Raw genomic sequence first — 27,226 nt, forward strand, 5'->3', positions numbered from 1 at the left:
ACTTTAGGGTAGTTTAAGCTCACATTGTTACTTTATTGGCAGTAGGTGAGAAGTACTCACCTAGTCACATATGGCTCATCTAGCAGTTCATAATTCATTGATCTGTAATAGTATGATTACTTGCAGTTGTTTATAAGTACTCTCAGAATAGCCTTCTGAAAAGTCATTCCTTATGGAGTAAATTGTATTCTTAAGCTGCAGATGAGACTTAAAATATTTCTGTATCTATGACTGGTTATATCTAAAATGTTTCCAGGTGCATCAGTTGATGTACTGAAGTAGACCTTTAAGATCCTCTTATTGAGGCTTTTTCAGTACAATTAATTAATTCTTATATTCTTAAAATGTTTTTCATAGCCTTGTGTTTTGTTTTGGAAAGTTCCATGCAGAAGACATCCAGGTCTGTTTGCTCTCACAGGAGGGCAACTGATTCCATTTTGGCATCAGCATCAGAAGGACTTGTTCTGCCACCTATCCATCTTGTCTGTGGAAACATCTCTGCTGACTCATCTTACTTTTTCATTTCAGAAAAACCTCTACAACAACATTGCTTTTCCTGTTGCCTTGTCATGATTCCCTTCATTTCCTGAAGTAGTTTGCAGTTGGTGTTGGGGGAGTCTGTAGCTGTACCACAGTGCATGCTTATCCAGGCTGTTTTGTTTTGGTTGAAGTGGAGGTGAGTGGTGTCCCTCAGCTGTTCCTCACCCCTGCTGTGCCAGGCCTGCACAAGTCCCATGACCTAGCCCAGTTTAAATGATTCTCATTTTGTGAGCATCTGTTTAAAATAATTTGCAGTAGTGGGGATTCCTCTTGACAGAAGAGGATTAGGGAGCACCTGCACAGACAGGTCCACAGGCAGTTCAGAAAAACCTCAGCCACAGTGGGGAAAGAGGTGGTAAGGACCAGGTGTGGAGGACTGGTAATCTCCTAACCCTTCCAGCTGTCTCTAGCAGAGGGTGTCACACTGCCCCTTCATACAGCTGCCAGTATGGGAGATGACAAAGAGTACCATGTGAGAGACTATTATTAGTAACTTTACAGATGTGGGGGAAAATCAGAGGGTGGGATTCTGAATGGTTGTGTATGATGCCCTCTTAGTTCTATTTTGCTGGTTAGTAGTGTAGCAAAGTAACAAAAAAAGTATGTAAAAATACAGTGCTAGATTTGGTGTTGAAAGGTTTGAATAAATCTTCTTTGCCTGCTTCACAATGAAATAAACAAAAAAAATCTGAATATTTTATGAAGCTTCATAGGTTTTCTCTTGAATGAACAAAATCAATGGTTTATTGCCTCTCTTATTTTTATGCTCCAAAGTTAGACTGAGCCCTAGGTAAAAGTGGCTTGTGGAGGTGAAGTGAATAATGCTGCAGGTAACTAGAGCACCTGTAAGTGAAGAAATAGACATTTTTACCATTAAGACCACCAACTCATTTGAGTCATAGGAACAGTCTTGCAGATTCTTTGTCATGAAGACCTGGATAAGTTAGGGAGCTTTGAAGCATATTTCAGTGGCAAAGAGCTCCAGGACCTAGGAACTCGAGCTTTTAGAGAGAATGTTGGGATTTAGTACCTGGGTGTGACTCTTACCATATTTTCTGTACTCCTTCATTTTTCAGAACAAGTTTGTTTGTGGAACCCAGCTTATGGTAGTAATTATTGAAGTTGCAGTGGGCATTCAGAAGTTTGTTATGCTTTCCTTGGCCTTCATTGCCAGCTAACTCTCTCAAAAGATAGCTGAGATATCTGGACTGTCCCAGGGTTTTTTCCAGATGAGAGATGTTTTCAAGTCCTGTTCTTAAACATTTCAGCTTTCCTGTGTTTTTTTGGTGGCTTGGTATTTGATGGTTTTTTTCCCTTCTGAAAACAGCAATACAGAAGCAGAGGAAACAGCTTGCTCTGCATGTGGACTGTTTATTCAGGAAATGAGAAGGCAGGTGATGAAACAGGGTGGAAGGAAGTGTTTCATAAGGGTAGATTTGGTGGGTGATAGCATTAAGTGATCACAGTGTACTTGGGGAACTTGAGGCAGCAGTTGATTCTGGTTTGTTTATATTTGCAGCAGACTTTTGAGTATTCAAATACTGCAATTCAGAGTTAATGTAACTATGCAGTTTGCCATCTATGCCTTCTATATAATTACTGGTTTTGTCAAGTTCTCCTTTTTGGACTGACTTCACATTAGTAGGAATTGAGCCTAGAGATTTTCTCAGCTCTCAGATTTCTCTTTTAGAATTGCAGAATACAAACAGTTCCTAATTCTTCTGAGTTCTTCTTAGTTAAGAATGTTAGTTTGAGAGTCGAGAAGAACTTGTGATTTCTTTGTTTACCAGATCTTTTACTGGTTTTTTTGACCCTGTTGCTTCTCCTCCATTTTTACTAGTAACTTTGCTTCAGTTCCCGCTTTCTTGGAACTGATCTCAGCAAACACGGGGTACTTGGCATGCAGTGGCACTGTGTCATGTGCAAGAAGCTGGCCTGATCTGTAGCTTGATAATGAAGTGTACTTGGTGTGCAGACTTGTTAGCTGAGAAGGATGATCTGTGGCCTTGTGCTACAACCAGAAGGCTTCTGTTCCTCTGGTGCACTGTATTCAAAGAGCCTTGAGAGCAAGACATGCTTCCTCAATTGCCTTCTGTGCTATTGCTGCTCCCCTGCTGCACAGAGCAAAGTGAAAGTGCCTTCAGCAGTCATAGGACAGCCTGAAAGACACTTAGATTTTTTTGAGAGCCTTTGTTTGATCACCCTTGCTAGATTTTGGGTACAGATTTCATTTAATCTCTTGAAACAGATCTATACCTCTTAGGAGTTGTAGGTAGCTATAACTGTTATAGTTAAATCTTAATATCTAGGAAACTTGTTCTTTTTGGTTTGTTTTAGCACTTAGATGCCTTTGTCAAGAGAGTTACCTTAAGCTTCCTTGTGGACCTTATAGAATTGCTTACCTGGAGTTCACCTGGTTTTCCTGACAGATAGCTGAACATGAGTAAGTAACATGCCCTTGCCACAAAGAAGATGCATGGTGCTCCTGAATGCTTTAGAGAAAGCACTGCCAGCAGATTGAGAATAGCTGTCCTTCCTCTCTGCTCAGCACTGTTGAGTTCACATCTGAGCTCTTGGGTTGTTCAGGGCTCCTGAGTACAGGGGGGATGTGGATGTGCTGGAGAGATCCAGTGAAGGGCTGTGAAGATGATCAAAGGCCTGGATCATCTCTTGTATGAGGAGAGGCTGGAAGAGCTGGGTCTGTTCAGCCTGGAGAAGAGAAGGCTCAGGGTGAACTCATCAATGTGTATAAATACCTGAAGGGAGGGTATAAAAGTGGCAGATACAGGTTCTTTCCAGTGGTGCTCAGTGATGATACAAGAGGCAGTGGGCACAAACAAAAACACAGGGAGTTCCATCCCAGCATCAGGAACACTTTTTGACTTGGAAGGGCGACCAGGCACTGGCACAGGTTGACCAGGGTGTTTGTGTAGTCCTCATCCTTGGAGATATTCAAAAGCTGTCTAGACATCCTTCTGCAAAGGGGAACTTGGGCAAGATGACCTTCAGAGATCTTTTCCTACCTGGACTATTCTCTGATTCCCTTTGGAATAGCATTTCTTGGGTGCTGTTGTGATTCTGCTTTCCAGCAAAGACCTAGGTGAATTTTTATCCTTCTTGACATCAATGTAAACAACTTGTTTTCTTTTCTCCTAGTATGCCTTGCCTTTACTTGCTGCCACATTGATCTTTAAAGTAAATGTATTATTATGCTTGTGTCATCTTAAAAAAATACACTATATTCTCATCTGATACTCATCTTGAGCAATTTAAATGCTTCTACTTCTTTTGGCTTCAGGGAAAGAAAGCAGGCATCCAGCAGAGCTCAGTCAGTTTGGAGGTCTGAGCCCAGGAGGGCACTTCCCCTCTGGAAAGGCTGGGTCAGGAGGCAGCAGGGGCAGGGTTTGGTGCTGGAGTGCAGGAGGGCTCTGATACTGTAACAGGTCACAAATCCACGCTGCAGTGCACCTGCCCGCTCCAAGGACCCTAGGTGGTGCTCCTCAGGAAGTCACCTAAAACCTGCCTGTATAATACACTGTGCAGGTGTTCAAGTAACTTGGCCATTGACTAAAAAGGAAATGTGTTAGATTCAGGGGTCATCTCCACCACTTGCACTTTGTGGCTGCACCTTGACTGAAATTCAGGAATTTGTGTGGGAACACTGGGGACTCTTGATGAAACTCTCCCGATTTAGTGAAGTGTTTGAACTGAAGCTAGTCTTGTGTGGGAGAAGGGGAGGAAGAGTCCTTTTGTGAATTGGATTATAATTTAATATTATAAATATACCACCAATTGTATTACTGCCATGGTGTCAGGGTTAAACTCTCTTCTGTCTAGAACAAATATCATGTTTGGTGATGAGCTCTTGTTATGCTGGCAGAAAAGGGGCCTTGCATTGCCTAATAACCCCTTTATCTAGTTAAACATACCCTGCAATAAAAGTTTATGTAATCTGGTTAACAGAGAATAGGTAATAAATCAATGCAGAACACTGTCATATCCACTTCACTGATCTCTATAGGACCGAACAAAAACTTGCTACCACAGTTTCTCTCATGGCCATGGCACCTAAGTTGTGCAGCTTTTGATCTGTGGTTGTGTACCTATATCTAAGAGAATATTGGGTAACAGCACAATACTGAGACATCCATTTTATGGCTTTTGAAATTTTTTTTTTAATGATGGGAGTTGTCTTCTTACCTCTTCCCATAGGACTTTTTAGCATGTATGTGTGTAGATAGTTAGGAAAGATCCTGTTCATGCAGAGTAGTAGCTTTCATTGATATGTTTTTTTTTCCTTCTGTGGAAGATCTAAGGAGGATTTTCCTATTCTCAAGGTCCAGTGAACTGAAAACCAAATAGTTAAAAAACTACCAATGGCTGAAGCAATCTGTTAAAACCATGGAACCCCACAATGGTTTGGGTTAGAACAGCCCTTAAAAATGTTGTAACTCCAATATTCCTGCCATGGGTAGGGATATCTTCCACTAGACCAGGTTGCTCAAAGCCCCACCCAACCTGGCCTTGAACACTTCCTTGGCCTTCAAACCAAGGCTCTCAAAAAAATCTAAGTGTATTTCAGGGATGGACATCCACAGCTGCTCTGGGCAGCCTGTTGCAGTGCCTCACCACCCTCACAGTAAAGAATTTCTTTCTACTATCAAATATAAGCATTGTGAAAGTGAAGTAGATCTGTGAATGACCCGGTGGACTGACCTGCTGACCACGCTTCTTTTGATGCAGCCCAGGATACGTTGTCTTTCTGGGCTGCAGGCAGATGTTGCTGGGTCATGTCTAGTTTTCATTCACCAGTATCCCCAATTCCTTTTCCTCAGGAAAAGAAAATTCTCAACCCATTCTCCCCCCAGCCTTGGGTATTTGTGCTTGCAAGTATTTGTCCTGGGGTGGCCCCAGCCCAGGTGCAGGACCTTGCACCTGGCCTTGTTGAACTGATGTCCTGAGGTTCACACAGACCCAACTCTGGAGTGTGCCAAGGTCCTCTGGATGGCACCCCTTCCCTCAGCTTGTCAGCTGCACCACACACTTTGGTGTCATCAGCAAAAACAAGATGCACTCCAGGTGTTCACAGGACAGGTTATGGATTGTGTGATAAGAGGAAAACATTTCCCTTCTGCTTTGAAGATACATTTCTGATTTGTTCAACCTTCTTCACAGTTGGAGAGAAAGAGCTTATTTTGTGGCAGGATTTGTCTGATTGGTACAGTGCTCTAAAGTAATACCTTTGTGTGTGCCTGATTGTATCCAGTGTCTATAAAGGAAAAATAGCTGACTAGCTGGCTGTCTTTACAGAGTCATTTTGAAATAATTTCATTTGGCGTGTACCCGTCTGAACACTTAGGCTTTTAAGAATTAATAGTGTGAAGGAGCATTTGTTAATTAAAACCTCAAGCTGACCAAACTGCAAACACTTGTGAATGTAACAGAGAGCAGCAAAAGCATGTCATGAACATTCCCCCAAAGCTAGAAAAACCCCTAGATCAATAAAATGATACATTTGGGGTTGTATCTTCAAATCTAATGGTTAGATTAGCTAAAGTAGAAAAGAGCTTGCTTGTGGAATCACCCTTCATAATAACCTGGCTGCATTTACAAATAAGAAACTTCCCCTTCCCTACATTGGTTGGAAAATTGTTTCAAAGCCTTGGGGCTCAGATGGTTAGAAGCATTCTGTAATTTTCAAAATAAATCTGTTCTCCAATTTCATACTTGTTTGACTCTTTGGCAGTATCCTTTTGCTGAGAGAGCCCTTTTCCTTCCTTTGTATTTATTTTGGCATATAACAGAAGCAATATTGTTCACTTTCAGCCTTCATTTTGCCAAGAAAAATAAGGCAAGCTGGCTGTCTACTCATAAGCTAAACAGTTTGGGGGAAGGTAGTCCTTAACCATTTCTGCACCTGCTTTACTGTTTAAACAGGAGCAGGTAGAATTTTTTCCTTCCTTTTCCCAGAGGTCTTCTCTGCAGCCTTTAAGAGCATGCTGGATTGAGTCTTTGGGACCACAACTGATCATGAATGCTGAGAATTAGACCATTGGGTATCTGTCTGTCTGATGGTGCTACTCTTGAGACTTTGATAAGGGAGGCTGTCATCATGTGAGCAGATGGAGGAGCAGAATACACCAGGAGCATTGACAATAAAAATGAAGAGTTAAAAAATGTTAAATATAAAAATGGGTTAAAAGTGTTTTAGGCTGAATGTTCCTGTCAGCAAAGATCTGTTCGTTCCGATAACTTGAGTGTGGTTACAAGTTTGTGTAACTAAAAAAAGCTGAAAACCTGCTTTAAATAGCAGTGCTTGCATCTGTTTGTAATGTCACTCATTTTTCATCCTATTTATAAGAGTTTGGTGTTTCTGCAAATTGAATATGCATGCAGTCTGGCGTTGCTGAATTTCCCGCTAATAAGAGCACCTAAAATGGGTGTGTGGAGGAGAGACGAGAAGCAACAGACATCAAAAATCATCACCCAGGTCTGCATCTCATATTGGCTGTGGAAGGTAAGGGTTGCAGTGCGTGCTGCTCTGGGAAACAGAGCTTCAGGGTGAATTCCTCTTTCTGTGGTAATGGCATCTTTCCTTTTATTAATGCAAATTAATAACTTGTAGTCATCTCCTTTCAGATGTCTACTGTTTCTAATTTACATGAGAGCATCTAGCCATGCTTCCCAATTATGTGCCACCTCAGTTAATCAGTCAGGTGCTTGAGCAAGGTCCTCCTCACTGGGCTGAGTCATTGGACTTAGTTCATTGGACTAAGCCATAGAAAACTTTTAACTTTGCAGTTTTGTTAGCACACAATTGTTTTGTTAAACTATTTTTAATGGTTCCTTTTGTGGTTTACTGGCATATGTTATAGTAATTACCTAGAGTGTATTAATACTGTATATTTTTTTTCATGAGGGAAAATTCTAATTTGCTTTACATAATACAAACCCAAATCCCAATTATAATAAAACATGGAGAGCAGTAGAATAAATGGTTATTCTTTTTAGTGCCATTTGTTTTCATGAGTGTCTATTTCCTGGGACAGACCTTGAACCAGAAGATCTTGTGTATTCTGGTTATCTGTTTGCCTTTCTCTCATCCTCCTGCATTCAGGATGTTCCTCAGGTTCCCTGCAGGGACTGTGATGTGTCTTCCCACCTCACCCTTCTGTCTTCATTTAGTCTGTTTTTACTAAAATTTGCAATTACCTTGATGTGGAGTTTAAACACAATATGCAAACATTATAGTGTAAAAAAAAATCACCATCTCTGTGCTACCCCTGCTTTTGCACAAGTGTTGGTTTAGCAATTGAGTTTGTAATTTAGCTGCTTCCTGCCCCCTCACCCCACCCAAGACAAAAGCAGAGAAGAAAATTGTCCTTGGGCTGATTCTGTGCTGAAGCACTGCTGTGGCTGGCAGGAAGGGCAGAGTGAGCGCGGCTCTGTGGAGGGTGGGAGCGCAGGGTTTGTCCCTGTGTGATCCCAACTGCGCTGCTCCAAACAGGTAAGCACAGCCCCTCATCCCCTGCTCTGCTCTTGGATGGAGGTCTGGGACAGAGACAGAGCTATGGGCTCTGGCTGAACATCTCACTAGGCATCCCAGTTTGATCTGCACCTCTCCTGAGACTTGCTTAACAAATCGGTTAAAACCCTTCTTTTCCACTGAGTTTTGCTTGATTCCAGGGTGTGTGCTTGTCTCGCTAATGCCTTTAAATATGCTGTGGATGCTAGGATTCATTGTAGATTTCATTCTCTTGCAAAAAAAAGTAAATAGGAAATGCCTAGGGAATGAGGCATTGCTTTCTCGCTGTGTGTGATGACCCCCAGAGGAGTGCCCGCTGTGCCACAGAAGGTGCTGCCTTGCACTTATTTAATTTTTGTGTTTTGGTTCTGCAAAGCAATACATGGCTGTTTCTGGAGTTATGCTGGGAAGCCCTCAGCTCTGGCTGCTCCAGAATAGCTTTGTTTTGTACCCAAACAGTTGGTGTGCACATGCCTGTAGGGGAGGGAGCAGTGTGCTGCTGGGAACTCTGGAACAACGGGAAATACAGGGCAAAACCTGTGGGTTTCTTTTTTTTTTTGCATAACTCTTCCTTATTTGTAGAAGTAAGTGCTTCTCTCTGTGAGTAGTTTTTGTTTTGGCCATTTTATCTGAAACTATTCTCTCCATTCCTTAGCTGATTTCTCTGGGTAAATGTTCATGTTTTGCAAGGTACTGTAAAACACAGAGGTTGTTACCATGTGAGACTATTTAGCCTCATAAAACGGAGAGGAGAGAAAGTATGACTGTCTAGTGGATTTCAGCCCTTGGAATTAAATTATTACATTTTTCTTTTCTTCTCTAGGATCTCAAGTAGCAGGATGGAAGAACTTTAACTGATAGAGACAGAGAACAGGCCCTCTCACCATGGAGAACGTGCCGGTTGATGGGGAGCTGGATAGAAATTCAGTGAGTAACTTAAGTGTGCCTTTGTGCAGTGACATGACTGTGAAGATGCTTTTGCAAGGAGAGGGTTAAATGACTTGAATCTGTTCGCTTTTGCTTTGAATTGATACTTTTCTGGTGAATACATTTGGAATATTATGTAGTATCATGTATCATTTACTAGATTCTCATGGCAGGAGGGCTGAATGTCAAAAAACTTTTAGATTTTTGATTTGATTTTTGGATTTTGTCTCAGAGTCCCAGAGGAAAAAGGTATTCCTCTCAGTCTAACTGACGCTTTGCTTGTTAGTGATTATGGACAATAGAAAAAATAATGTTCTTGGTGGAATGAGGAGCAGAAAAGACAGAAGGAGTGATAATTATATTATCAGAGTAATCTTGAGGTGTAAGAGTTGATAATGTGTACTGATTATAAAATTCCTGAGGCCATGAAGCTCCTTCTAAGCACAATTTAAATACAGGAAAGGCTAGTGTGTACTGTTGTGCTTCATCATCATCATCATAAATGTTGAAATTATACAAGAGTTTAGTTTTTCCACAAGCTGTGTCGTGTAGAAGTACTTTAATAGCTGAAGCAGGAAATGTTTTATAGTTTCCAAAGCACTGCTTCCCAAAGGCAAAATAGGATATGTTTTTCTGTAACTGAGGTGAAGGTCAAATTTAACACCTCATTACTGGCAAACTTTATGCGTGATACTGAACTACTACATGGAGCTATTACTTTGATCAAGTGTTTTATTACTGTTTTTATCTTAAGTGGTGAGTTTGGAGACAAACTGTTTTGGAGTGTGTTAAGAAAATTCTTGGTTTTTTTCTGTAATGAACACATTCATTGGTTTGCTGCATGGCCTATGCATTTATATCCCAGATGCAGCATACTTACGAGTATCAACTGCCAAATGTGCAGTAGGGTATTTTCATTTTTTTTTAAAAATGCTGTCAGTTCAGTTGCTGTCCTCCGTGTTCCTCAAAATATATTAAAAAGTACCAGTCTACAAAACACTTCAAAGTAATGTAAGATGTGCTACTTTTCTTTTTGTGACATTCCTTCAGAATAGCATGATCTTAAGAAAGTTCATCAAAATGACTCTGTTTTACCAAGACTGGTTTAGAAGAATGCTAAGTGTAAGGATAGATTGCCTTTCATCCTATGTGCTTCTGAAGTGTCATCTCAGAATAGTTTTTTTTTAAAACTGATGATGTATTGTAATAGGCTAGTCTAAGCATTTCTTATCAAAATATCAGTCAGTGGGGTAATTGTCTAAATTGCAGTTACAATGTCAAGTTTTGTGTGTTGCACTACAAGTGTTAAAAACATTTTTGAAAGCTTATTTGGTAGTCTAATACACAGCCTAGTGTATGTCATAGTAAAAGAAGTGAAAATTAAATATTAAAAATACCATATGTATTTTAAGAGAGATTGGCCCAGTAGTTTTGAAGACCTGTACATTAAGAATAAACACTTTGAAGACCTTTAGTCAATGCAAATCCTTCCCAGAAATGTAATTTTTTTGAAATCATGTTTAAAATTTTTCAGTATTCCCAACTTTTAGGTGCAATCTAAATTTTTTTGAAGTTCCATTGTCATGATAAAATGAATGAAATACATATGTTGTAATGTGCATAAGGAATACTGAGCAAAATTTTTCTCTACTTTTAAATTCTTTGGGATGTTTCTAGGAGGTATCTGAAAAAAACTTTTTTAGAAGTGTCAGCTTTCTAATTTCAGTTTTTGGCTGACTTATTAAAGAACAAAAGACAAGGAGATCACAGGCCTTAATGCTGTGCTTTTTCCTTTCCAGAATCAGTATACAGAGAAAAGTCTCATAATAAACGCTCTTCCTATCTCACAATTAGGTTGATACGTACTGAATATAAATTTGAAGACAAAGGCTGTGACAGCTCAGCTATTTTTGTAGTCTGACACCATTAAAACAGTGCAAAATAATAGATGCTCTGAGTTCTTGTCTGAGAACAGTTTTTGTCTATTTTTCTATAAAATAATAATTTAATCAAGTCTCACTTCCCCAGAACTTAGAACATTACATGGAAATGTATGGTATAAACTGTTGTTTTTTGAAATATTTTCTTAGAAATTTTTAGCCACTTCTAATTTTTGCTGAGACATACATTTAATAAATAATTTGCCTGTGATAGAACTTGTACAGTCAGTGTCAGTCCTTGTTACTTAATACATCAATAGACATAAAAGTACTTTCTTTCCTTGAAGCATTGAATCATTTTTATTGATCAGATTTGTAGGTTGGGTCAGTGGTCCTGAATTTAATCTGACTGGATTAATTTCAATGGTTTACATGTATCAGAGACTGCCTTCAGGGAAAGTCTGTCTTCAGCAAGGTGAAAACTCAAACTTGGCTTTAAAATTTAATGGTATGTTTTGATTGTAAAAATACTGTTTTAAAATAACTTGTGTGATAAAACATTCACACCTGCTAGCGTGACACATGCTTTTGCTTTTACCCTTATATTCAACAGGAAAAGGTTTTTGTTTTTTAGAAGAACTTGGCAGATATAACCTAAAGTTTAGCAGCAGTTGTTATAAGCTTTATTTCTGAGAAATGAACATCTAAAAATAGTGCTCTTTTGAAGCACGTAAGCTGCCTTTGTATAAAAACAATTACAGCTGCTGTCTCGTGATACTTTATATTGCTGGATTTATATTGCTGGTTTTACTTCTAGGTCTTAGTCAAAAACTTTACTGGGAGGAGGACTAGGCTTCATGTATTTTGGTAGCAAAATTTTAAAGTAATTGTGCCTCTGTAGAAATGAAATTGATCACGTAGTGTTGAGAACCTGTCAGAGGACTTGTTCTGTAATCTGTAATCAAAGTCATCAATTATATAATGGGAAAAGAAGGCTAGGCCGTGCCTCTGGGAATATACATATGTTTCTCTTAATTTTCTACATTTAGAATAAGAGTTGTGGGTGGTGATGGACAGGAATGTCCAGAGAGCATTCTTTTCAGAGAAAACCCTGAACTAGTAAAATGGTAATGTTTTGTTCCCTCAGTTGTTTGGAACCTCAGTCTGCAGTGATACGAATTGCAGGTGATAGAGGTGCAATGGGCCATTGGAAAATGAAAAGGTCTTTTTGGCCAAAACAGTCTTATTTCAGTGCCTTAACATCTCGCACCAGTGTTTAGAAATATATAGTCTGCAGGTTTTAGGTAAATACACAGACCCAAATACCTCTGATGAAGAGAGAGGGTTGAGCAGCAACAGAGGCAGTTTGGTGTGTAAACAGAATGTCAATTGGAGAAGATAGAGGACAGAATTAGACAGGCTTGTGTTTCAGCCTCTGGCATAGGAGCTGTTTGTACCAGTTCATAGGATTAACCATGCAATGCTAAAATATTTACATGAAAAGCCCCTGCATTGCCATCTCGGGTGACAGGCTGCCCTGCTCTCTGGTGTCACGTTGTATCTTGGCCAGGGCTGCTTGCAGGGCAGGCAGTGAGACAGGACCTGCTGTGCTGCCTTTCCCTCTTGTTTCCTGCACACGTAAGTAATGCACTGCCAGTGAGCATCTGCCTGGTGAGCTCAGGTACTGCTGATCCTGTCTGTTCACAGTGTACTTTTCCAGCTCCATCTCTTGCTGTGCAGCAGCCCAGTGCTGAACAGCTGTGCTCCCAGTCCTTCAGTCAGTTGCTGGATGTCTGTATAGTTTCTGCAGGCTTCTTGTTCTCTTGTCAGCCGCTCTTCTCTTGAATCTAAAATCAGCATAGGGTAGGAGAGTTCCAGTCTGAACATAAACTGTTTCCTAGTCTGCGGTATGTTATCTGTACATTAAGAACAAACACTTTGCCATGAAAGCCGCTGAATTCTTGAATACATTGCATGTTCTACTACTCAGATCTGTCTGGTAAGTTCATGGGTTTCACTCTTTGACCTGAATTTAGTCTCTGGCAGAAATAGAAGGTTATTTGCCAAGTGTGCTTATATTTTATTTCAGTTTTTCCAGATAAGTCAAGTCCTGTTCCAGAAAGTGCAGAATTGTGAAAGAGGGGTTCCCTCATCTTTCCAATGATGTGTACTGCAATTGCTGTATATTCGTTTGCATTTGCACATTGCAGTGTCAATTTACAATTTAACACCCTTAGGCAGATGTGAGGGATAAAAAAAAAAAAAAAAATCAGTGTTTTGAGGTCAGGAGTGCAAGACAAGATTCCTGCTTGCAAAGATTTTGATTATGATTTTTCTTTTTTACATTTCCTGCTGTTAAGTCCTGATAAGAGAGACAAGATTGGATCCTCTTTAAATTTCAATACTTTATGGAGTACAATTTTTTTATTTGGGATATAGAAGATATGTCATGTTTGGATTTATTTTATTTTTAAGGAGAAAATGTTCATGCTGATCAGTATTCTTGTGTTCTCCTTTTCTGTTATTCACAGATTTCAAATGCAGTAAATCCGTAAAGACATAAGTGGAATTTGCCTTTTATCTGTACATGGCTGAGCACAGTGGGATCTTAGCCTTGATTGTGGTCTTTGTTAGCAAGGATTTTAAAAATATTCCAGATCAAATATCAGAAAGGCTTACAGGATATTACTGTGTAGTTATCCTCCTTTAGTGCCTGTATTTGATGCATTCAGTGGGAGAGAAATTCTAAGCAACTTGGTTCTATGGAAATACTCAGATATAAAATATCCTCTTAAATTTAAAACTGCACTATTTGTCTTGCATCCTAAGCAATTTCAAATGTTACCTGTGTTTGTAGATGAGCTGAATCTGTGGCTTCTAAGTTTGTGTTTGTATTAAAAAGCAGTTAGGCTTGGATCTAGCATTAGTAGGTGCTTGCACATTACTTATGACTTTAAAGGTTTTTTTCCTTCCAAAACACTTTTCTGAAAGTGGAGTGGTTTTGGAAACATTTTGTGTTATTTCAGCTTTCTTCAGAGCTTCAGTCTTTTTGAAACCACTCCAGCTTAAAATGTCTTTAAAAATGCTGTGTATCAAGTCATAGGAGCACTAAATTGCTGCTGGGGAGATTCCACTCACAAGAAGTGATTGAGGCAGCTGCTGTTTACTAATGATGGCTTCTAATAATGGCTTTCCTATAGGCATATTTGTCCGATTTGTTGCTTCAACTTTTCTGAACTGTGGAGTCCCTGGAGGTCTTGCCTTTGGCACTGAGGTGCATGTTGTATTTTAGTTATGAACTAACACTGTTTTCATTGTCCTTCTTTCCCGCTGCTGCTGCTGCTTTTTGTGCACTTGCTTCTTCCTGGCCTGGATTTTTATGTTTGCTGTTCTTCATTCCTCAATTGTATGTGTACACAGCATCATGGTGAGAACAGAGACTCTCCTGAACTATCAAGTAAGTGACTCCTCTCTCCTACATTATGTTTGCACATATATTTGTAGTAGTTAATAGATATCTTTGCATATAGTTGCTGGGATAAATACTAAGTTTTCTTCTTTATCAGAATTGAGAAGTTAAAGTGTGATTAAAATTTGCTGTTGGAAAAGTATTTTGCCTGGCATACCACTCATACAAAAGTTTTCCTACTGTAACCTTTATTTTTTAGTGGGAAAAGTTTATTCTTCACCTCTCCCAGTCATGGCCAGGAAAAAAAATCTTTTATATTATTTATCTGGAAGGGAAAAAGCTATTTTTATGAGTTTGAAGTGAAACTTTCAAATGCTATTGTAGTACAGATAGTAAAGATATGGAAGTAATGGTTCAGAAAAAGGTTTTATTTTTGAGTGTGTTGATTTCTAGTGCTATGTGTGGTTCCCTTAATTTCAATAATTTTACATATTCAGAATTGAACAGGTGTATATATACTATAATTCTTCAGGATTGGACCTGGTGAGGTGCTAGGGAAAACTTCAGATGTATATATGTGCTTACATGTAGCCAAAGACTTACTGGTGCCATTGATTTGTGAGCATTAGTATGATAGTATGATTAGTAGAGTAATTTTGCCTGGGATTAAGAGTTTGTGTATGTAGGAAAAAGAAAGGTGCAGGCACAAATTGTTTCTTTTTTCTGTGAGAAATCTGTGCAGAAGTTGTGGTCTTAGCTGACATAGCTTATTATAGACATTAAAAAACAATGTTGAATTGAATTGTAGTAAACATTTTCCTGTATATGATGTCCGTGTGCTATTTTCAGTGGTGCAGACACTTTCACAGGCTCATTATAGAAACAGAAGTAGGAATCTGACTCCCCAGATTTTTTTTCATAGCCTTACCTGAAATAAATTGGCTGTAAATTTATATTTCTTCTAAGGTATGACTTGTACTGACAAACTTTTGTATTAGTAATTTGGTGACCAGTATGATGAACATGAACAAAGTATGTCTTTTTCAACTCTCAACGGTTCTGTTGGTATTGAAATGTGACCTCTAAAGAGTCACAAGGAGGCTTTGATATTTACTATTTGCTGTTTCTTCTCTAAAATAATGCCTTGTCTTCTCCCTCACCTCAGAGCAAAGGTCTGAGTGTTAGGATGAGGCATTTTGCAGGAGGGGGGACACCTTCCTCCTAGTGGCTGCTATGGTGTGAATAGTTACGTTCTTAACTGATTTATTTCCATTTGTTTAGTACTTTTACACTGCTTTATATAAAAAGGAGATTAAAAAACTCTCCTGCCAATCATTCTTCAGCTTTTTAGATGGACTTTCTCAAAAATCCACCTGGTTTAAGAAGTTCACCTTGAATACCCAGGCATATGAAGTGCTTGCCATATGCTATTCTATATTAGGTGATACATAAACTCTGGTAGGAAAAGTGCCTTTCGGACAGTTCTAGGAGTTGTTGCAGGACCTAATGACTCCTAATGAAGGGATATGAATTTTACAGTGAGCTTGAAACTTGTAGTCCTGTTAGTGTGACTGAGTGCCCACTGCTGAATGTAGCTCATGCTTTAGCAGCACTTGTGTGCAGAGCTTGCTTACGCCGCAGGTTACTGGCAGCTTCTGCCTGAGAAATGTAACTGCATTGTGACAGCTTTAAGAAACCTTTGGAATTCCCAAAGCTTAAAAAAGGGTTAGAAGTGCTACATGGTGCCTGCTCACAGACAAGCCTTCTGCACAGGTTACTCAGGGGAGAGTTGCTAGTGCAGTTCCTGCAGTGGCATAGGGGCTGGTGGGGGCACCTGCAAAGCACAGCAGGCTGAGAAATCCCATCCCTGCAGAAGCTAAGTGGCCAGTGGCTTGTCAAAAGGGTGAGAACTGGTCTTCCTTCAGTGCACTGTACACATTAAATCTTTAAAACAAGTATAGCTCACTCTCCTTGCAGCGACCCATTTTGTGCAAACCTGTGAAGCAGCTGCTTTCTTACCACCTTTTATTTTCACATTCAAGACCTTCTGCAGTATGGTCTCTTCCCAAGACTTCAGCAACTGCCTTGCTCCCCCCTTTCCCTTACTTGTAGCTGCAGAACAATAAACAGCTAGTTGGTACAACAAGAAGAGCAAAATCAGACACTGCTTTGAAATACCAACTTCTGGCACTGATGGACTTGAGTTCTGAACTGGTAAAATGAGCTGGTTGCCTCCCTTGTCCATTTCCTTACATATTTTTCCCCAGCAGCAGTTCACATAGAGTATAGTTTCTCTGGAGCAGAGAATCTATAACTAAGCTTTAGATGGCTTATCTGATGTAGAAAAATAATACAGGTGGGTGTACTGCAATCCTTGCATTCTTCATAGAGTCATTTAGGATGGAACACACATTTGAGAATCATCAAGTCCAACTGTTAACCCAGCATTGCCAAGTTCACCACTAAACCATGTCCCCAAGTGCCACATCTACACATCTTTTAAATACAGCCAGGACTGGTGACACTTTCCTGGGCAGCCTCTTCCAATGCTTGAGAAGCCTTGTGGTGAAGAAATTTTTTCTAATATCCAATCTAAACCTCTCATGCCACAACTTGAGGCTGTCACTCTCGTCCTGTCACTTGTTACATGGGAGAAGCTACCTTTCAGGTAGTGGTAGAGAGCAGTAAAGTCTACCCTGAATCCCTTTTTCTCCAGGCAAAACAACCCCAGCTCCCTCAGCCATCCTCATCAGACTTGTGCTCTGGACCCTTCACTATCTTCCTCACCCTGCTGGACACTCAAGCACCTTTTTATTTTTTCATACTGCTTTGTGTTCATTCCAGGTTTTGCTGCAAAATGTTTCCACTACTGTAATAAGAGTAGTGATAAAGCTAAGAAGGCCTTTGTACTTTGCAGAGTCCATCCAGAGAATAGAACTTGTTTGGTTTGACTCAAATCTTCTGCTGAACTTTTAAGGAAAGCTTGGGAACTCTTAAAATCATCTGTGTTGTAAGTTTCAGTCTTTTCTTTAGTAAATATTGCTTGTTTCCCTCTTTGAGCACGTTGTCAGTATATCTGCTTTCACACAATAGGTGTTACAGAGTCTTTCTTTGATTATGAAAAAAGGTACAGTGTTGTTGTCTGCAGCTTAACAAAATGTACAGAAACTATAAAACAGGATGGCTGGCCAGGTGATCCTAGAAATAGGTAGGAAGACACCAGACAAGTCTTTCAGACCGATGAGGTTCAAGGAGAGTAATTCTTCTGCTTTAAGCCTTTGCCTTGACAGAATTTGTACATGATTTGTATTGTTAAGACATGTTTCTTGTGATGTACATACAGACATTGATCTTAGCTTTCTGGGATGTTGGTACAGCTTGATCTGGCAAGTTGTTTCATGGGTTGGCTGAGTTGAGGCTAGTTAAACCAAAAGCTATCTCAAAGTGGCAAAGAAAAGAAGTATTTCAGAAGATAAGCAACAGCTCAATGCTGTATCTCTATTGAGTATCAGCCTTTCCAACCTCATGCTAATTTTTGTTTTCATCTTTTGCCTTATGTCTTAGACCAGTCTTACTGGCTTCTTTCTGCCATCCTCTCCAAAGCAAATATCTGGTTTGAAAACCTCAGTTTTTAGAATGAAAGGTTTTGCAGCAGAGCAGTTGAATGCCAGTTTCATAAACAGCATTGAAGTTCTTAGTAGAAATCTATGCACAAGCACATAACATCTTTGAATGAGCATCCATTTTGTATTTCAGCAGTGGTAACAAACAGTGATGACCGGCCTATAACTCCAGGAAAAATGAACCAGCACCAGGGAAAAGAAGGCTATTTTACTCCAACCAAAGAGTTACTTCAGCCATGTCACTGTCCAGGAAGTGCCCATAGTCATGGTAAGACAAAGTTATTTTTTGCAGAGGTTTTAAAGAACTTAAATTCTAACATTAATTATATGTTCCAAATATCGGTTCAAAATCACCGACTTTTACAATAAAGAGGTAAGGAAGAAAGCGTATTGGAATTTTCTGTGTAATTATTTGTATCTTTGTGTTAATCTGAAAGAGGAAAAATACATTATGTGATGCACTAGTTTATTAAGGCATGCTATGATTTGTTTGATGGGAGAGCAGTTCACATGATGGTAAATGATTATTTGTGTAGTCCTGTAAAACCCACAGTAATGTTCTTCTCTCAGTATTCAAGCTGTGTCTTTATGCAGCATTGTTATGATGTACCATAAGTGGAACTTCGGTGGAAAGATACTTCAAATTACTTCAATAACAAAGTAGTAATTAAATTATTTCTACTGAAAGGTCCTTCTCTTTAAAAAAAGAAAAAAAAAAAAAAAAGAAAAGTCTCAACACTATTTTTTGTCAGCTTTCAAGAAGTCCCTCTGCCTTGCTAAACTTGTTGAAAACAAACTGTGCATCCATGAGAACTGATTGGATGGAAAGAGAAACTCAGTAGACCTGACATGCTGATAGACTATTCAAGAAACAAAAAACAAGCAATAATTGGTCTCCTTGTGCTTATTTGCATTTGAAACTACTTGCATTTGTTGCTCAGGAAATCATTGGACATCATTCCTGGGGTGTGTGAAGTTCTTAGTGAAAACTTCAGGCTTTTAAAATTGATGTTCTCTTCCCTTTTACTGTTGGCAGCCATAATAGTCATCCATGCATCCTTTAGTTTTTTTCATGAGTAGTGTTCCTGACATGGTTTTATATTTTTACCTGGTGTTGGTATGACTCTCCCTAACTACCATAGCTTGCTTTGTCAGAGTAATGACACTGGTGTTTCAGAGTAATAAAGGCAGTGTCTTAGGTCACTTTGAATCACATTCCTGTTGTCCCATTCAGTTCTATTAGACAAGAAAATAACTTTGAAACAAAGACAGTTGTTACTGTGCTGAATCTGGTAGTATTTTAGTGTATTTTAAAGTTATTATGGTAGTATTTTTGGTACTACACACAGCTAACTCAGATATATTTTCTAATTCCTGGTGTTATCACACTGGAACAGCACTTGATGTCCTCTGGCTTATGTCAAGCTTAGTCTGGAAATATTTTCTGTATAATATAAATAAAACTTGTTTGTAATTTTTATTATGTTGAAAGAACTTTTGGTTACTTTCTCTCTGTACTGTGTTGTATCCTTTACTAGAGAAATGCTGATGTTATGTAAGTGTATTTGAATATTCTAATAAACTCTTCCTTTTAATATTGATGTTCCCACTAAGTTATAAGGTCAAACTGTAGTGTTTCTTCAGGACTTTCTCTCATAGGAAAATTACTAAAATGGGCTTGAAAAGCACTTAATTGTCCTACATCAAACTCCTTGCAGTTTAGTAAGTTTTTCTTTCCAGATCTTTTTTTTCTTCTGAATATTTCAGGGCTTATATAAGTGAATTTAAGCCAGTTAAGTGTATTTGTGCCTTTTTTAGCATCAATCATTACTGACTTAGTTTTCCAGGAGCACTACTAGGTATAAGGCTGTACTTTCATGAGACAAGAAATTTGGCTTGCATTCAATTTTAGTAGAGAAATGGTACAATGTGGGCTAGGCTTCAGCAACCCACAATTACTGTCTTGCAGCCTATCTACAGCTTGGGAGCTGATTTTTTTTGAGTGGGTTGACCAACATTTAAAAATCAGGTGAATATTCAATGGCAGTTATTCCTATGGGAAAATTACAGTGCTGGCAAAAATGTGAGCTTATTACATTGGAGAAGAAGAGATGTAGTGGAAGCCTGAAAAATATGAAGTAGAACAGAGCTTAATATGATGGAGTGAGGCTGTTGTAACTGAAATCCAGTTAACCAAGGTCTTTACAATGTGCCTGTGGTATGATATAATGACATTGGGGATGTTTAGATACAGAATTTGAAGGCATTTACAAGGAACTAAATGGAAATACTTTTAGTCACTGACAACTGAAGTCATCCTTAGGAGATGAGTAAATAAACAATTCAGTATCATGCTAGGCACAGAATAACAGAGAATCAAAACAGAAAATGTATGATACCATCTACAAAGAACTGATGAAATATATCTAAGATAGAACTGTGGCACAGGTACTTAGATTTTGCTGCTGGGCAGTTGGATGTTGTGCAATGCTGTTTGACCACTTTTACCTAGGCTGCTTCTGCCTGAATAAAAAGCACCTGTGTTGCAAGGGCACTTAGGCATAGAACTTGTAGCCCAAAACCAGGTGAGTCAAAATGAAACAAAGCCTGTGATGGGGCAGTCTCTGGAGCAACCAGCACTAGCTTTGGTGTTAATGGGGAAACCACCATGGCTGTCCAGCAGCTATCTAGGGATAGACGTGCTCAGTGACTCTTGTTTGGAAAATCTACTGTAACAAGCTTAATTTGTGTCATCTGCTTGTGTTTTAGGTAAGATCCTAATGACAAGAATTACAAATATGGTTAAAACTACATGAGTCTTAATGCAAGGGAAGGAAGGTGAACATTTAAAATCAGTTTGAGTTACCTCTTATTTGGAACAAAAACAACCATGTCAATGTAAAGTTGTAAGTGGTATGTATCTTATAATTTAGGTGCTGCTGTGTATAAGTACTTTGTTTTCATTTCTGACCACAGCTCTGGATTTCAGAAAGCTTCTATTTTCCTGTACTTGGTTTTTTAGCTTAAGACATGTCTTTCTCCTCCCTCCCTCCTGTTGCTCTTGTGAGATTGAGCAGAGTATGTTGTCTGAGACAGAGATGGGGGTCTTCTTCTTGGAGTCCAATACAGATTGATTTTATAAATGTAGAGTGTGATTTGATCTGGCAGCATTGTCTAGTGGTTGCTCAGCAAAAGTCTATTTAAAATGTCACTGTTCTATGTATTTGCACTGTTTTACAAAATATTTTCAAGATCCTTGAAGTTACACTGTCCTTTATTCTGAGGCTGAAGTAGCTTACCTGTGAGGCTACAGACTGGCATGTGTAGGTGTGGAGGTCACACTTCCACAAGAAGCTTTAGCAATCTTGTTTGATGGAAATGTGTTAAAATAAGGGATGGTGGAGATTTTTCCAGTATGATTTTAACATATGCCGAAAGTTTAGATTTTAGTGGCCAAACACTAACTTGGCCATATATAGCATTGATCCTGAGGTGGGGTTTTAATTTTAATTTTTGTGTATTTTATTTATTCCTGCCTTGTCCATCAATAGTTAACTGGAGCGTCAGAATAGACTAGTCCTGATAATAATGCTACAACTCATGTGTCTTGAACAGACTAATGGTTATACTATGTTTTTTTGCTCAATATTTTATTTAGACTTGTCAGACTTGGAGGAGGACCTAAATAATTCAGTAGCTTTTTGATGGAAACTTTAATAATCTTGGGAAGATACTTTATCTGTGAAGCTTTGCTTATGTTGTGGGATGGTGTGTCTTTAGGCCCCAGTGGGCAGTATGGCCCCTCCAACTCAGCAAGACTGTATTTTTTTAAGTATAGTCATATAGATGTTAGTAGTGCTAAATCATCTCTCAGTTCTAGCAGCTGACACACAGATAGTATGGTGCTAATTTAGCTCATATTCTGTGTGTGCATTCAGTGGTTAAAAACGTTATTAACTATTAATGATCAAACAAGTAAACTTTCATTGAACTTACTTTTGGAATGTTTCCTTTTTTAACCTAGCATGGGACCAAAAGGAATAATTGATAAAATTATTTTTTTGTAGTTGAAAAATTAACATTAAAAATACCAAGTACAATACTGCATTTTCAAAAGTTGTAGAGCAGAACTCTGCTTGCTGATGTAATCTGTTTATGTCAAATTATCCCTGGTAAATTGAATTCTTGTAAATCTTATTAACTCAAGCATACTGAGTTATTTCTTTGATAAAATGAATTAATGCAGAAATAGTAATCACATAAAAACTATTTAAAAAGTCAACAGTCTCCTTATAAATGATTAATAATGTTTTTAACTTACCAATATTTTCTTAAAACATATTTCCAACTTTTGATGAAGACGTCACAGATGCTTAAATTGCAATATTTGTGGTAAATAGAGAAATCTAGTAAGAGAATGCTTGAAACTGTCAGACTTTTCTGTAGTTTTCCTGTCTTTATTTAAAACATCAGTAAGATGCAGATGAGGTGGGATGTGTGTCCCCAGAAGGAGCCTGACAGGAGATAAGAAACAGGATCTGCCTTTCTTTTCCAGCAGAGCAGTAGTAGTTGTTAATTCAATTTGCAATGCAATTAAAAATATATTGTGTTACATGACTAAGAAACAGAAGTGGTTTAGGTGCAGAGAGGAGGGTTGACAGTAGAAACAAAATGATATCTGCTAGTAATGATGATGATGATGATCACCATGAACTGGAAGGAAGTGAAGGTGATTTTGGGGAAGAGTGAGGGCATTTTTGGCTGTGCTGAACTTGTGCTTTAAATAGCTCCAGAGGAAACATTTAAAGGATATGCCAGTGCTAGGATTTTAATCCACAGGATGCTGCATTTTTGGAGAAAATAGGAATTTAAGTATTTTTTGTATGTGACAGAAGGTGGAAAGCAAAGAACAGGCATTTTCAAGAAGTAGGTCCTAAAGAACAGTTATTAGCTGTTGAAGGGATGAGATGCCTTTGGAGCCTTAAGGACCCAGAAAATATCAAACTCAGATGTTACTGACTGTGTACCCAAGGCAACTAACAAGTTAAAGCTGATTTGTTGTTGACCTGTGCAACTTGCAGCTTTAAAAACCATTTGTTTCAGTTGTTTGGCTCAGTTGACAGCAGGAACAGTTTGTTTCACTGGGCAGTAACAAAGGTCTTGGAGCTCCTGACTGGTCATCCCTGTTCTGGGTTTCTGGTGGTCAAGAAGCCCTGGAGAGACAGCAAAGCATCTCCTCTTAACCAGCTGTCAGCGGAAGACAGATTACTGTGGACCAGTAGAAGGAAAGATGCAGCCCTGTGAGAGTGAACTCGAAGCCTTTTCGAAGTGTTAGCACCTCTCCCTAAGACAGTCACTTGGCTGTGGTGCTCTGGGCACATTTCTGCCAAGGGTTCTTCCATATGGATGCATGAGGCTGAAGCCACAGCACTGGGGAACTGAGCTGGGGAGAGAAATCCCACTGCCCATAATTACAGCAGATGGATGCATTGAGCACAGGTGAGGCTGGAACTCCACTGGGAGTTGATCACTGCTAAAATGCCAGTTTGGGTTGGTATTTGTTTTCAGCTAGTGCTTTCAGTGTGTTAGTAATTCTTTTGGATAAGAGTATTTGGCTTGCAAATGGCAAAATTTTGCCAATCGATCTGGTTCCAAACCAAGCTGTTTCCTGGATAGTTGGGCTATATTTTATATTCAATAGTGATTTCTGTTTTTCTTCTTACCTTTCCTATGTGTTTACTTTCTATATGTAGGCAGACTTAGTCATGGAGAAACTTCATACAGTCTCCTCTTTCCCTTCACTGTGTCTGTTCTTTGAATAAAGAAGCTGAAGAATGGCTAAATAACTCACTATCTTGACACAGTAAGAACAATTTATCAGTCATCCTTTGTTACTTCACTTCATAGTCCCATAACTGTCTCATTGTCTCACTGCTAAAGAAGAACTGTTCAAGTTCTACTTGAGGGTCTCCAAAAACCTTTTTTTGATACTTCAATATTAACAGTAAGTGTTGCTTCTGAACTAACACACCTTCTCTACAGAGTAAATGCATTTAATGTCTTAGAAAAATGTTAAGAATTTTGCTTTCTCCTGCCATATAAGAATTCTTTCTAAAACCTTGCAAACCCTCATGCTTGGAGACTCTTAGTCTTTCTTGTATTATTAGGAGGCATTTTAATTTGTCTTGCATTGCTTTTGATGATGAGGAAGTATTTGCAATCAGCAGTGTGTGGGAGCCATGGGCACTGGTTGTTCTTTAGGTGGTACTGGATTAATGCCTGTTAATCCTGCTGCAGGGTCCTGAGCCTAAGGACACAGGTGGTCACTTTTTCGGTTTTTCAGCAGTGTGGAAGTGAAGCCCCAGTTCCACAAAACTGTGTAACCTATTTGGAGTAGCTTCAGTGAAGCTTGTCTTAAATGGGGTGTGAGTGAGGCTCTGGTCACAGTAGGAGGAAGGAGCTTGAGCCCTAAATAATGTGATCTTAGTCTGTGTTATAAAACTGAATTTCTTGTAAAATGTTTTAAGTTCTGCTGTGTGTGGTTACATGATCTTGACCTCCTGCTTTCTTACAGCCATGCGTACTCTGGCACATTCCTCTCTGCAAGTCATTGTGTTTATTAGAACTTGCCATTTCTGAAATGCTACTCCACCCAGTATTTGTGGCTTGGGTAAATTGCATATTCTGCTTTCTGTGTGGGTATAGCTTTATGAAAGTGTGGTACTGGGTTTAAAAGGCACAGCAGTGATTGATGTGAAACATCTCAAGCAAGTTCTCTTTCTTCGTGACAGTCTCTGCAGGATTGGCCTACTTGAACCTGAGCCTTGACTTTGAGAATTTCATAAGGGCTGAAAGGACAATGTTGAAACCTGAGCAGTGAGCAAAGCTATTTACTCCGTGTGGGAGGAGCTGAGCAGCCTGTTAGCAAGTGAGGAGGTGCAGCCAAGTACAGTTGCCAGCAGTGCATGGGGAGTCTTGGTGGTCATTGGTCACCCCTCTCAGGCTTGCCTCTGGAATTACTCCTCAGCTAAACTGCACTGGACTTGGAAATACCAGGGAACAGAAGAATATTTGGTGAAAGAAATTTGCCTCTCTCAACTACTCTCCAACTTGTAGCCTCATGGTTTAGGTATAATTTTTTTCTGAATCAAATATCAGTGCAGAAGGCAAGTATATCTTTAATACCTGTTTTATTAAATAGGAAAAAAAACTGCTTTTACTTCAAATCCACATGTGAAAGTCAATTGTTAGATGAAACCTTCATAGGTATGATTGTCTACCTGTTTTCTTTTTCTGTCTTCTGCATGCTGCAAAATAATTCTCTACTGCATGTAGAGAATTATTTATGACCTTTTCATGGACTGGGGGGAGAATTCTACTGGAAAAGGTAGTAATGTTGAAATGTCAGGGCAAATTACTGTCAAAATTTCAGGGCAAGTCTGAAAAGCTTCTGCCTTCCTCTACTACACCAAGTTTTTCTTCCTCTTTCTTTTCTCTAGCTTTCACAGAGTTTGGTTTTAAGAAGATTTTAGCTTTTCCTTGGGTACCTATAAAGGGAAAAGGATTTTTTGTTTACTTTCCATCACTATCCATAGTTTTACTACTTACTGTATTACTGCATCAATATCAGTTTTTAGAATGTGTTAGTTATTCTAAACTTCTAAAATCTCTATAAAAAGGATTATTGTAGTGAAAATTCCTTATTTGGGTAGTCCAGATAGATTTGATTTGAGTTCAATTTCATTGAATTCTTTACAATTTAGAGACGTCTTTTTTGTTAAGACTGTGGTGTTTTTTCAGCTGTAAATATTTTTCCATTGGAGAAATGTTTTAAAACTAAAACCATACTTTGTCAAAAGTCTTCACAAGTTGTCAGAACTCCACATATCTTCTATTTGACTTTGTACAATGAGATTTTACATTTTGCTCCAGGCAATATCCTGGAAGAATGTTTTAAGCACAGGATTAGGATTGGTTTTTCAGCCAGCATTTACTATTTTCTGTTGAAGAAGCCCTGATTCAATATCTAATGGGAGAAATGCATTCTGTCCTTTAGAAAAATATATACATTAAATAGGTTTTGCTTCTCTAAAGAGATTGGCTGAGAATTGATTCTTGTGCTCCCCCCTGCCCTCCTGCCCCAAGATACATAAACTAAATATTTCAGTCATGTAGGGATTTTTGTTTTCTTACTGATACAGGTGTTTTATAAAACAGAGAAATTGGGAAAGTTTTTGTCTGTTTCAGTGGCATACTTAGTCTAGTGTATCCTATGGTGACTGAAACTTCTGTTATGAAAAAGCTCATATATATTCATGCACCTGATGCCTTTAAGCTGAAGTGCCGATACCTCCCTGTTTATGCAGGCTTTTCTGCCATGTCTGACACATGCAGTTGGACTTGGCTATAGTTCTATTTGTGAGTATCTGAAACTGTGTAAATTTCTAAGCTGTGTATGAGAGTGCATTTTCTAAGTATATCCATTCTTAATGCACTCAAGACTAATATAAAAAGGACAGAAAGCTGCCTGGGACATTAGTCTAAGATCACAAAGTTTGATTTCATCAGTAGATGCACCTATTCTGTCTGAGTTTATTTTCAGGAAGAAAAAGCATTTATGGGATTTTTTGGTCTTTGCTGGCGGGGAGGGGCGAGGTGATGAGGGAGAAAGCTTAAATCAGATTTTTTTCTTTTTCTCCTCTGTTGTAGTGGTGAGACAGAGTCATATTTTGATAAAAGACTCAGAGCCTGCCTCTCCTGTGTTGCTGTTGAGTTAAAGCAGAAGGTGCTTAGAATACCTGGATAACAGCTTCCTTGACTGAAGAGAGCCTCAGAGAGGGGAAATGTAACATGATCTGTATTGAAATTCTTAATTTTGTCTACCCAAAGAGTTCAGTTTCAGTTCTAAATGGAGAAAAGGGCATAGGAAGGAGAAAGAGATATTTTAATCTGTTCCTGTTTACAGTTTGACTACATGAGCAGTGTCAAGGGACTTGAGAGGGCATGGAGAGAAGTAAGGGAAAGGCCTTCATGATTATGTTGTTTCCTGAAACTCCTGAAAATGCAGCTGCTCCTTAGGAATGTGAACAGAAGGTGGCAGAGAAGACTGAGCTGTGAAACAAGCTGGTGGGCTGGCAGGTAGGGCCCAGGGCTGGAGGCAGATGCAGACTGTGCAGGTGTCTGATGGAGGAGCCTCCCCCCAGCCATTCCAGAACGAGAGAGACGTGGACACGGCTGGATTCCGGTGTCAGCAGAGTGCTCTGGGCAGGGTCACAGCCCTGACTCTGAAAGAGGAGATAACAGCCCCATTAACTGGGCAAGG

At 39.1% G+C, this 27,226-nt stretch overlaps 1 protein-coding gene across 5 annotated transcripts in view; it reads left to right on the top strand.

Annotated features, from left to right (window-relative positions):
- OSBPL8 (oxysterol binding protein like 8) overlaps positions 1 to 27,226 on the top strand; it is an 83,520-nt gene that overhangs the window by 19,776 nt on the left and 36,518 nt on the right. The window contains exons 1-4 of one of the 5 annotated variants that reach the window (XM_058022048.1): positions 8,939 to 8,992; positions 14,293 to 14,329; positions 17,199 to 17,291; positions 18,038 to 18,172. In XM_058022048.1, the coding sequence (XP_057878031.1) occupies positions 18,082 to 18,172 (91 nt within the window). In that variant the 5' untranslated portion in view covers positions 8,939 to 8,992; positions 14,293 to 14,329; positions 17,199 to 17,291; positions 18,038 to 18,081. Of the gene's footprint in view, positions 1 to 8,888; positions 8,993 to 14,292; positions 14,330 to 17,198; positions 17,292 to 18,037; positions 18,173 to 27,226 lie in introns of those variants that run through there. The other 4 variants (XM_058022049.1, XM_058022045.1, XM_058022046.1 and 1 more) reach the window with 4 other exon arrangements.

This window comes from Melospiza georgiana, chromosome 4 (assembly GCF_028018845.1).
Source record: "Melospiza georgiana isolate bMelGeo1 chromosome 4, bMelGeo1.pri, whole genome shotgun sequence".
Classification (NCBI taxonomy): Eukaryota; Metazoa; Chordata; class Aves; order Passeriformes; family Passerellidae; genus Melospiza; species Melospiza georgiana.